General features: G+C 40.4%; 1 protein-coding gene across 3 annotated transcripts in view; it reads right to left on the bottom strand.

Annotated features, from left to right (window-relative positions):
- The window catches only part of PPP2R5E (protein phosphatase 2 regulatory subunit B'epsilon), a 143590-nt gene that overhangs the window by 16086 nt on the left and 114546 nt on the right, over positions 1-12958 (bottom strand). For all 3 annotated transcript variants that reach the window (XM_008701085.2, XM_008701099.2, XM_008701091.2), the window contains exons 6-10: positions 4209-4339; positions 4027-4086; positions 2945-3053; positions 1504-1557; positions 1351-1401 (exon numbers count right to left, since the gene is read on the bottom strand). In XM_008701085.2, the coding sequence (XP_008699307.1) occupies positions 1351-1401; positions 1504-1557; positions 2945-3053; positions 4027-4086; positions 4209-4339 (405 nt within the window). The remainder of the gene's footprint in view (positions 1-1350; positions 1402-1503; positions 1558-2944; positions 3054-4026; positions 4087-4208; positions 4340-12958) is intronic.

Below are 12958 nucleotides of genomic sequence, written 5' to 3'. Positions count from 1 at the left end.
GCACGTGCAAGCGTGCACAACTGCTCACTATAAAGCACGATGACTCCCAGGCTCAGCACTCTGGGTCTCAAGAAACAGAGCTTTTTCTTTTTAAGATTTATTTTAGAGAGAGGGAGAGTGAGTGCAGGGGGGGTCAGAGGGAGAAGGAGACAGGCAGACTCCCCGCTGAGCAGGGAGCCTGACGCGGCTGATCCCAGGACCCTGAGATCAGGACCTGAGCCAAAATCAAGAGCTGGACGCCTAACCGACTGAGCCACCCAGGCGCCCCGAAACCCAGCTTTTAGATCACAAAATGGAGCCAAATTAAAAGCACAGTCAATTGTTTTAACTGTAATGGAAAACTGACAGAGAACTAAAAACCAGTTACCTATTTAGGCATAAAAAAATAATTACCTTAGAAAACAATTAACTATGCAATTAAAATATGAAAAATGACCATGTTTTCATATCTTGAGGTGCATCTGGGTAGCAATATATACCTTAATTTTGTCAAATAGGTATTAAAAAAAATTAGATGACTTTCTGAAATTGTGTAAAGTAGCGTTTTGGAGAATTGAAACTGATTTGAGAAGGCGCATATTTCTGTTAAAAGTAATACATAGTATGCAGCAGACCCTTGCCATTTGCCAAAATACATAGAGAAGTTCTCCCAAGATTCTCCCCAAATGTCAAACTAACAGCTGACCTTTCTTGCTGGACATTTTTCGCCTGGTTTCTACAGAAGAGTGAGTGCAGCTGTGGCACCTGGCTAGGCTCGTCTCTAAGCTAAGAGACTGACTTCCCCACGACCTCACATGGCACGTGCCTGGTTAGGTCTTGGCAAAAGTACAAATAATCGTAGGTCAGAAATTTCCAGCGCCACTTCTGAACAGCTGAAACTAAAGGTCTGTAATATACTTTTAAATTATACGTCGTAAGATCCCATCTCTATTATATTTTAACGTGGGGTATGTGGGCAGGCTGCTGTAGCATCTAAAGAAACACCAGAGCCTCCATGCCATGAAGGTGGTCACTATCTGACTTTGATAAAGCTAGACAGTGAGACACATGACCAGAGCCTGACTAGGGTTTCCCTGGGACGGAGCAGAGCGTGATAAAGTCCAGGGTTCAGGAATCAGGGTGGTGGATTCTGGCCTACTCACTTATACTTAGCATACTCAGGCAGGCTACCTAAGTTCTCTGTGCTTCAATTTGAAAACTAGTAAAATGTGAATATTTACAGTCCTACTTCACAGAGATAAAATGAAGATCGGATGAAATAATGTATTTTTACACACAATAACTGGCTCAGAGCCTGACACACTGCAGAGTATCTTGTAAGTTCCTAACACACCAACATGAAGCACTTACCTCTTTTTGACTACATGTTTTAGGCCAAAATTTCATTAACCCCCTAATAACCTAAAACAAAAAGGAGAAAGACAATGGCACTTAATTTTCCATATATACTCCATGAAAGGTAGTCATTTTGAGGGTTTTTTAAATTATAGAAAAAATACTTACTGGTTCTGTGAGTGAAGGATCTTTCTCCAGAAACTGTACTATGCAATATGCCAGCTGGAGAAACAGAAAAATGAAAGACAACACTGGAAATGCTATACACTCCAAAGGGCTCAAAAGACGTATTAAAACTTCCTAAAAAGTTTCTAGACTCTGGTTTTAGTAACTTCATGTTCAATTCATTTTAAAAATAAAATACATATAAAGCAAAATAAAAAGCTACTTTCTCAAGCCAAAGATTGACACTAACAATACCCCAGGGGAATTTTATTTAAAAGAATACTGAGACATGAAGTTTCCAGCTAATGAAAAGCAGAACTATCACATTCAGTATATTCTGAAAGTATCTTATCTACATACAATCTAAGCTACACCCCTCATGGGCTTCCTTTCTTTCTCTCTTTGCCAATCTTGACAGTAGTGGGTTTTACTGCGGCTCCAGAAGAGTCCTAGACGAAACGCAGGCAGCACTTACTAAACACCCTGCTGATTGCCTAAAGTGGCCCATGTGAAATGAAGCCATTTCATGAAGACATAAAAGGTTGTGCCTGCCACAGCTGGAAGAGGAAGAGTTTTACATGTGATGCTAGCTCACCGAGGTAAGAATTCTTTTACACGCTCATGAAATGTGATAGCCTATTTCAAAAACTACAGGCAAGATTTGTAAAAGGGCTCGTAAAGATTTTTGGACAAGAAATCCACCCTTGCGAAACAACATTTTGACGGTGTTCTAAATTAGAAACATATGGACTAATTTTTCCTCGAAACACAGAATTTCACATTTAAAGAGGAACATTGCTCAGAAAAATGTGTGACATTTTTATGCAAACTCAAAACATTCCCATTGGTTTGGAATACTAAAATTAAAATGCCACTACATCATTTATCTGTCCCCCAGTGACATGCTCACCACACAAGGCAGTGTTAGCACGGAAACCAGATTTGGGACAAGACAGAGTATGCTTTTTAAAGTAATGGAGGCAAAAAATAAAAAGATGTGAAAATACTGATTTGTTGACTTGTGAGTATGTTTATTTGTGTGTAGAAAGTGAGAAGGAAATAGTAAATTAACTAGAAGAGGGGGCAAAGAGCAACTGATAGACTAACGCAAATGAGGATGAGGTAAAATATTCCAGAATACTCCAAAATGATTACACATGTCCAAAGCTCTAAATCTGGAAAACCCACATACATTTGATTGAACGCAACATGTTTAATATATAATTTTGTGAACTAGGCAACTCCTCAAAGTTCTCTGTAAAATGACTGAAGAAATGCTCCTCCCACTTGAAAAATATTCCCATGATTCTCCCATGCACAAGAAAAACAGCATACATTTTAATTTTTCTTGGGAAGCATTTTATATTGAAATATCAATATCAAAGAAACACTGAGTTTGTAAGCTTTTAATTTTGCTTCCAAAAGTAGTTGCATAAAATTCTACCTGAGCGTGGAAGAGTGATAAGCTCCTGACAGTGTGTAAAGGGATCAACACTTTCACCAGAAACTGTTTGTGTTCTGCCTTAAGAGGTAAAGCAAAGCCATTGATAATACTAGGAAAAAGAAAAAGAAACATGAATTAGCAGCATGATCACAACCAGCTAAACTGAGACAACCCGCTCCCGGAAGACCAGGCTACATCTGAATCAGTTTACGTTTGGTCCAAAACAACCCAAACCCCACCCGGTGACATTCAAGATCTCTGAGTTACTTCAAAGAGTACATTTAAGTAGGAAAGAAATTAAGAAAGTTGCTTATGATAACCTAGCACAGGCTTTTATGCTCTTAACACCTAGTGGGATGATTCCCGAAAGCTTCTGTAATCAATAACTCTTTCTTTTTCCTTCCCCCCACAATCGCTTGCCCTCCTCACTTATGACCCTTTCCATTTGCAGACATTATTCCTAAAATATCTTCTCCAACCAAGAATACCATAGACATAGAGCCCCCGCCTGGGGAAGTCACAGAAAAAACCATGTGACTCCACCTTCTTTTTCTCCTGACATTAGGAGGGCAAACTAAGTAATCACATTGTCCAGTCACATTAACCTCCCTTGTGTATAAAACCCTACACAACAGCTGTCTGTTTCCAATTCATTCCACTTCTCCCGGCAGCAGCTGTTCAAGAACTACACCTGGGTACATAGTTCCTTTGAAAATGGCAATCTTTCCAATTTATTTTAACTTGCTTTCAAAAGATATGGCAAAGGACAGGTAGCCCAGAAACTAACAAGATGTTGTGGAGTAACAGGCTCAACTGCAATTAGATGTATTGTCTCTGCAGCAATGAACAAACTGTTAGCTCTTTCAGTCATTCCAGTAGAATTAGCAATGCAGAATGGTGCAACAAGGAGGAACAAGAAATCGTGTCTTGTAGAGTCAGTTGGGAAACATACAAAAGCACAAATCAGAGTACCCAATGTACATACAGCAAGAGATCTAGGTCAGCATTTCCCTGTGCCGCTTGAATCTAATTTTCAAAATGCTATTCACCTGAGATTAGCAATTAGCTAAAAATGTGCTTACCTTCCTAATATTTCCAGCAGTTCAGCTACACCATTGAAGTGTTCTGTTTCATAAACAAACCTTTTTTAAAAAAGAAAAGAAAGAATAAAGTCAGTACACAATGTTCAAATATTTGAAGTTTATTTAAGACTTCTATAAAACCACCAATTTTGCTTCTCCTTCTCTCCCCACCCTCCGCTTACCTTAGAAAAATATTGTTAATCTGTTTTCGGATAAATGCTCTAAGACCAAGAAATTTGCCATAAATTCTGTGTAAGACTGTTTTTAAGTAGTCCCGTTCCCGAGGATCTTCGCTGTCAAATAGCTCCAAAAGCTGTTGTAAATGAAAGACAGTGTAGCTGTCAAAGTGGGTTCAGGAAACGATTTAGGAGCTCTGCCGCTCATCATTTAAAATCCCTCCCTCCTTCACTTCAAAAATTTATTCAGTATCTATTATGTGCCAGGTACAGTGCTAGTCTTTGGACACACAGTGATACATAAGTCAGATAAGGGGCTTACATTCTGATGAAGAGATAGGCACAGTAACAATGATCATTCCAACAATAATAAGAGAACACCATAGACAGCACTTAGTAGGACCTTCACACAATTTTCTAAGCCATCTACTTGTATTAAACCTCCCTATGAGGTAGCTTTTTGTTTAAGTAGGCTCTACTCCAATGCGGGGCTTGAACTCATGACTCTGAGACCAAGACCTGAGCTGAGATCAAAAGTTGGACACTTAATCACCCGAACCACCCAGACAGACGCCCCCCCTTATCCCCATTTTACAGATGAGGAAATCGGAGCACAGAGATGTCAGGCAATTTGCCCACGGATTCACACATATGGCAGAGCTGGGATCTGAACCCCAGCAGCTGAGGCCCTAGCGCCTGTGAGCTCAGCTGCTGCACGACCATAACATAAACTAGCTCCGCGGCTTATGTTCCAAACATACAGTTAGGACGAAGCCTTCAGCTCTACTCGAGCATGCAGGTAAATGGAACAACCTAAACCAAAGCCAACATCTGAACGTCCCCAGAGATACCGAAAATGTTCTCTCTGTAGAGCGCGGTTCTTGTTAAGCAGGTGTGCTCACTCTGTAACATTCACTGAGATGAACTTTACAGTTTCTGTAGATATGCTACACACGAATAACATCTGTTAAGTTTCTACTTATTTCTAATCTAAAGTTAAAAACTGAAGCCTGACATCAACATGTCAACACAAAAACTTGCACATGAACGTCCACAGCAGCACGACTCACAACAGCCAAAAGCGGAGACAACCCTAACGCCCATCAGCCAATCGGGGATGAGCAAAACGTGCTCCAATGGACTAGTATTCGGCCGTAAAAAGGAACAAATACGGATACATGCTACCACACGGATGAGCCCCTCAAACATCTTGCTGAGACACGCCAGACAGAAAGGGCCAATTACTGTATGATTCCATTTCTGTGAAATTTCTGGAACACACCAATCCACACAGACAGCAGAATGCAGAATGTCTGCTAAGGAATATGGTGTTTGGGGGCTGATAAAAAGTACTCTGCGATTACACAGCAGTGATGGTTGCATAAGTTGGTGAATACACTAAAAACACTGAATTATAAACTTTAAAAGGGTGAATTTTATGGTATATGAATTATATCTCAATAAGGCTTTATTTTTTTTTAAATGACAGAGGGCAGGTTCTTCTCTAGCGGAAGAACAAACTTGGAGACTGGTTTGAATTTTACTGTGTGCCTCATACATTCATTATCATCACAACAAAGCAAGACTCATTGTTTATACTGAAGCTGACTTTATAGTAAAACATTTCAAGAGCATATAGACAGTATGCAAATGAACACAGACTACCTAACTACCAAAAACGCTATCAAGACATACACAAGCGTGAATCAGGTGATGAAGACATTCGGCCGAGAGCAGAAGAGTAACTCAGTGGGCAGTAATCAAATAAATTATCTACTTTTGCTTGCTGCTTTTCTTTGAACGGAAGACAAAATCAGAGACAAAGAATGGCCCTTCAAATAATGGCAGGAAGTACCAACTGAAGGAGAATCTTCAAAACTGGGCAGTGAGACAGATGTGATTTTTGGCTACACAATGTCATCCATCCACCCACCCATCCATCCAAAAAATGAATACCTCAAATAAATACGCCTATTAAGAGTCAGCCACTGGGCAAGGTGTCAAGGGCACGAAGACGGCAAGACAGACACAATCAGCTTTCACGGAGCATAGTCTAAATGAGGGGTACAGGTAAATGAGGGGTACAGCATAAGTGGTTTAGGGTGCTAAATACATAGCACACAAATCTGTCTGGGAGAAGCAGAGTGATAGGGAAGGCTTCTGGAGGAAGTGACATCCAAGCTGACCTATGAAGAAATTAGAAGGCTAAAGTGGAAGGAGAGTGCTCATGGCAGGTCCAACAGCACATACCTTCACCAGCAGCCTATCAGAACTGAAGATGATGTTAAAAGAACTGCCATCGCTCTGCCCACTTAGCCACGCAATCAATCGACCAATCAATTTCTGCATATGCCAGGAACTGTCCTTGTTGCTGCACGCACACACACTACTCAACAAACTTGGAGCCCATCGGGAAAGCAATGAGAAAGTCAACTATGCGTTTCCACAGGAAACAGTCTAAGAAAGAAAGGTCTGTGGCCCTTATAAGTAAAAAAAGGCCCCAAGGGGTAAGTATCTCTTCTCAACCACACACACAAAATGACATAAGATCTCTAATCTACTCATCCTAGTCCTTGTTAATGGAAATAATAAACCTTTTAAATTCTCTTTTTTAATTTGGTTTCTATTTTTAAATGCTGTAAAAGGATTTAATGAGTAATCTGCAACCAACATAAATAAGAAAACGTTTGAGGGGGTGTACTGTTAGCAAAACCTGAATCAACCATGCTTATGTATGTACTGTTAATCTTAAGAGTTTAACGAAAATTTAATAATTAAGCAAAAATTATTTAACTAATGTTAAATTAGTTATGTTAATGTTATTAGGCCCTCAAAAAACATGCATTGCCAGGCATCTAACTTAAGTCATTTACAAAGCCAAAAAAATATATATATATTAATATATATATATTAATATGTATGTTAAAATATATATAAAACGTCCTATGAGAAAGAAAAATTACAGCATATAAATTACTTTGCTGCTGCTCTATAGAACACATTTTTGATGATTTTATGGTGTAAAAGACAAAAGAAAAAGTATAATAATGCACAGGCCCAAAAAGGGGGGCATAGGATGAGCTCTGATCTCCAAAACAAAATATGTTTGTATTTAGTCATATATATACTCCCCACAAAGAAGCAATGAGAAATATAACCCAGCATCTGTAAATGCCTAGTGGACTATATTCCCTACGATAGAGCAGCACCTTGTTGTCAGAGAAAAGAACCTGGAGAGCTTCCAAGGTGATTACAGAGCAAAGACAGACCTGTCAACATGCTGACTCCTAGTTTACAAAACCAGGCTTCCTGAAGCTAACAAACAGGGATGAACCATGGAGTGATTTAGCCAAAGAACCCTCCTTTGAACCTCATAAAAAATCTACAGTGAAATGAGAAGGGCAGAATGAAAAAGGCAGTTAGGGTCTCCCAATTAGACATGAGAGACAGAAACTTTCTCCTCCTGAGCCCTCCCTGAGATGAGAATAAAGGAATAAAAAAGGCAGAAACACATGGGGCAGAGAGGAGTAGAGAGCAGATGAGACAAATTTGCACATTTTTCAAAGATGGAAAGTGGATGGCAAGGGGTAACTATCTTAGGTTTCCTCTTTCTCCACTCTGCTAACTGTTTTTTCATTCTGCCAGCAGGGACGGAAGCCAAACAAGAAGCAGCCAGTTCACACCAGAGAACCCTTAAAAGGCTTAAGAATTGAAGACGCCAGATATATCTGATGGCAAGGGTGTGGGGAGCTAAACACAGGAGGGCCGGTTCAAAGTTTGTGGGAAGAGTAACAAGACCTCCCAAATCCACGTCCCAAGCAGTGGACTGAAGATTTCCAATCAAAGTCTGGAGAGCATAAACACACAAGTCTCTAGTCTTCAAGACACTGGATACAGTAAAGTGAAAATTTTATTGAAAATAAAAGGATTAAATAAAACTCTGCATGCTAAAGAATGAGACCTTTGCTGGCACCCTTCCCGGACTAAGCCCCCCAAATTCTGGATGAGGCAGGGGATAGGAAGGTCCCTTTTGAGGGACCTCAGCCTCAGCCCCTTGACAGCCTCAAGAGGAAACACCTATTAATACACTAATATTGGAGGGTTTCTTAATGAAAGAGCAAGGTCTCTGCTCAATGTACTAACTGTCTCCCATTTGCGTGTGCGCACACACACACACACACACACACACACACACACACACAGAGAAGTTCTAAGAAGGCTCTCAGATGGCCCTAAGAAGCCTCTCTGATGACTAACATGTAACTATGAAGCCAAGGATCACCAGACATCCTAACATAAAAGACAGAAACCAAAACAAACAATCATAACTCAGAGGAAACAGCCACAATGCAAGTAAAAAGTAAACAAACAAACTGAAGAAAACAACTTGTCCTCAGAAATAAACATATCTACTGGATCCCTGAAACAAAAGCAGAGCTGTTACAGATGAATATTCAGAAAATAAAAAAACTTTTGGAAATTCAAGATGTAACAGAAATAAAAATTTCAGAAGAACTGGAACATTAAAATGAGCAAATGTATGCTGAAAGTATAACCAAAAGAAGACGACAGTGTATAGAAGAAGATAACTAGAGGATCAATCCAGAAGGTCCAACGCATTCCAAAAACGCACAGAGAAGAGGTACAGAGACACAAAAACAAAGAAAATGAAATTATTGGGGCAAGAATTCAATGCAATTAAAAAAAAAAAAGGACATGAGTTTCAATATATATAAGGGCCATTATGTTCTCTGCACAATTAGTAAACAAAGACCTGCACCAAAGCACACCACTTTGAATTATCTGGACATTGGGGACAAAGAGTAGATCTCAAAAGCTTAGGGAGAAAATAGGTCACTATAAAGGATAAGGAGTTCAGCTGGTGCAGGCCTCCTCAATTCCAACACTGGAAACAGAAGACAACCCAGAATTCCCTAAAACTTCTGAGGGAATATGGGTTCTAACATATAAATCTATACCCGGCCAAAATGTCAATCAAGTATGTGGGTAGAATAAAGACATGTTCAGAGAACCAGGTCTTGAAAAATTTATATCTCATTCATACTTTCTTGGAAAGCATCTAGAGGATGTATTCTGCCAAAATACAGAAAGGGAGATAAGCCAGCAAAGACACAGTGCAGAAGAGTGGCAAAGGGAAGCCCCAGGACAACCACTGTGGATACAGCCTACGGGAAGCCACCAGTGCCGACCAGAGCAGGATGATGGGGTTCCAGCTCCAGGAAGGAGGCCTCCGAGGAGAACAATGGAACTGAGAGACTGGCTGATGCGTGGGCCAGACTGAGAAGAGTTGTATGGTGCTGTTGGAGAAGAACTGAGGGGTGAACTAGTAACCCATACATAGGAAAGCAAGCATGTGAAAAATAAGGCAATTATTCATTCCAGGGGTTTTAAAAAAAAGCTCTACAAGAGAAAAAATGCAATTCTAGCATAATACGTGCCTCAGCTATGAACAACATGTACACAGTCCTACTAATGCAACACTACACTTCGCTTCATTAGACTTTGTGACATAACTAACTACATTGTTAAGATAAGAGAGGCAGGAGATAGAGAGACATACGATGATTTACAGTAGGAAAAGATTTTAAAAATCAAGAAACTGAAGTATAAGAATGCTATTTAGAGATATGGAGACACATACAAGCAAACAGCTAAAAGACTTGAATGTGGTTACCTCTAGGGAGTGAGACTCGGCTGGGGAAGGACTGAGGCAAGAGACTGCTATTTGTCTCTATAAACCGTATAAATATATTTGAATTTTTTTAAACAGACATTACTTTATCAATTAAAAAAATTTGTCAAAGATCTATTTATTTATTTGAGAGAGAGAGAGAGAGAAAGCATGAGCAGAAGGGGCAGAGAGAGGGGGAGAGAGAATCTCAAGCAGAGGCCATAACTGATCACAGAGCCTGATGCAGGACTCAATCTTACCACGCTGAGATCACGACCTGAGCTGAAACCAAGAGTCGGACACTTAACCAACTGCACCACCCCAGGCGCCCCAATTAAGAGCAAGAGGCTTGAAACAAAAAGCCCAACTGCCCTCTGCTATGATAAAGAAGCAACTACCACGCCCCATTCCATGTACAGAAGATTCTGAAGACCATCCAATGAAACTGGTATTCTGCATGTGTTCACGTCCACGCTGTTTTCATCCAAACTAAAATCAGCTCTCCACATTTCTGGCTTTGTTTTTAACTTTAGCTATTCTACCACCTGAGAAATGATACCTTCCAAACACCTCTGCACATGGAGAAAACAGCCCGGAACCCAAGTAGCAAGAGCCAACAGCAGCCTGACTCCACTGAATCAGAACTGAAGAGGACCAACACATCAAACGAGCTCATCTACGGCACCACTGAGAAAGCACGGTGGGGATCAAGGATCAAAAGGTTACACATTATAAGCTTCCAGCAACTCTGACTTCAAGACTCCTCTGGAAATTCAGTATAAATATTTCAAAGGTGTAAGTCCTCCAAATATGAACAAATCTGCCAAGCTGCATGCTTTTATTTTCTTCCTAATTTCAGGCATTCCTTCCACAAACTAGAGAAGTCCATTCTTTTCTCCGTTAAGCTTTTGTTTTGACCGATTCAACAAAAGCTGGCAATTTAAGACTTTAAGACAATCGGTTTGGTCAGCATTTCAAGAAAGAGTGGTTATTCCACCTAAGGATGCATTTAGTAGGATGCAGGCGGGGACTAGCTACGTAATTTGTGGGGCCCCATGCAAAATGAAAATGCAGTGCTCCTTGTTCACGAACTAGAAACAATTTCAAGACAGCAACAGCAAAGCATGAAAGCAAGAGCAGGGCCCTTCTCCACGCGGCCCCGCGTCACGGCCCAAGCCACACACCCACAGAGCTGGCCTGGACGCAGGAGCCTCAGCGCTCCGGCCCTTCTCCAAGGTTGCTGAGTTACGGGCTAGGCTGGATGGGATGAGGTGGAGAGGTGCTTTCTTCACTGGTAATGGCTATCTGATAAAATTCCTGATTGAATAAGTTCTCTCAAGTTTTATTTGCTATGGACTCTGAGACAGAAATGTAAACGTTTTGACATACTCAAGGAACTTGTTTGGAAAATAGCTCTTTGTATTAGAGCTGAGATTCAAGGCCTCACGAAATTTATTTCAGTTTAGGACTTAAAATTTTTTAACCAGTTGGTTTGTGTCTTGCCCAATTTGTCTTTAGTTTTTAAAACACAATAAGGAAAGGTCACTTTTAAGGACACGGTAAATGATTTGCATAATTTGCATGATAATCATGGCACCTTTCAGCTAAATATAACTGCAAATGTGAACTACAAATTGCTAAATCGCAATCTCCAGCAGTACATATGTTTATGGGGACGCTTGAACAGTATGTCTCTTAGCAACCACTGACTGCTTTTCAGATTTGCAGAGTGGTTGAAAGCAGTCTTTAGAAATATGCTACTAAACTCTTGCCACAATAATACACCCAAGGAAATAATTCAAGGTTCGGCAACCCATCTTTGGGTGGGGGTGGCAGGGGAGAGGCGGGGGCGGGGGGGGGGGGCAGAGATCATGAAGAAACCATTTTCCCAACAGTCCTAACCCAGATGAAAACGATCTTTACTGGGAAGACACACGTTCCATAAGCCTAAGCCAGCCTGCACACTTATGGCTGCAGTAGGCAGCTACTATGTCTAAAATCAACAACATTACCACAGACATGATGCACTATGTCACCAACCAACTATCCTTGATAAATCTCTGACCGCTTTCTCGTGTAGACTTAGATTAAGGACATACGAAATGCTAAAGGTTCTGTAAATCTAGATTTCACAAAAATTACAATGAAATTCAAGCAAGTCAGTCAGGGATACCATTCTTGAATTAAAAAACAGCAAACTCTTCAAAGGTACAACTCCCAGAGAGTTTTGTCTGGCCCATACAAAAATCTGGATTTCCAGGTTCTCTTGACCTCTCTAGTTTACCACTGTTTCCATCACTCCCTGTCACACCTAGACTACTTCATTACCTACCACTCATCTGGCCTCTGTAAAGATTTGAACGTGCTATCCCTGCTTCTCACCTATTAAAAGTATATGCTCCTGGCACTAATAAACATTCACCTCTAACACCGGAAGAAACCAATGGTGAAATGAATGCAAGGACATATGAATTTAACATCTGAAAAAATCTCAGCAGCCAGAGAGGAGCCATATACGTAGAAGTCCAAAGGGTTCCTTTGATTTTCAGAACGGTAAAAGCCAGATTTCAAAAAATTCATAACATGCTGGTTAAGATGCTGATAGACCAACACCATATGACTTCGTGGACTGAGGCTATTCTAGAAAATATGACGAAAGCAGATTCTCAAAAACAAGAACTGGTCCTAATCGAAATAGTAGGGACAGCAGCAACATAACATTTGCTGACCACTGCCTCTTGTCAGGAATTGTTCCAAGGGCTCATGTACGTGTTCGCTTATTAAATCGCCACAACAACCTTTCAGCAAAATTGCAATTATATATATTTCCAGATGAGGAAACTGAGGCAACGCAGTCATATAACCTGCCCAGGGTCATGCCCTAAAAAAATGCCAGAGTCTGAATTCAAACCAGTGTATAAACACTTAACCACCAATCTATACTGCTCCTGATGAGGATGAAAATGAGTAGTATTGAAAAGGGCTCTTGAGGCAACACTGGCAGCTTTCCACTGAACTTCAGATTTTGTTTTATTTTATTTTTTTAAAGATTTTATTTATTTAT

This window comes from Ursus maritimus, unplaced genomic scaffold, assembly GCF_017311325.1.
Source record: "Ursus maritimus isolate PB19 unplaced genomic scaffold, ASM1731132v1 scaffold_25, whole genome shotgun sequence".
NCBI lineage: Eukaryota > Metazoa > Chordata > Mammalia > Carnivora > Ursidae > Ursus > Ursus maritimus.
This window is presented reverse-complemented; position numbering and strand designations above follow the sequence as displayed.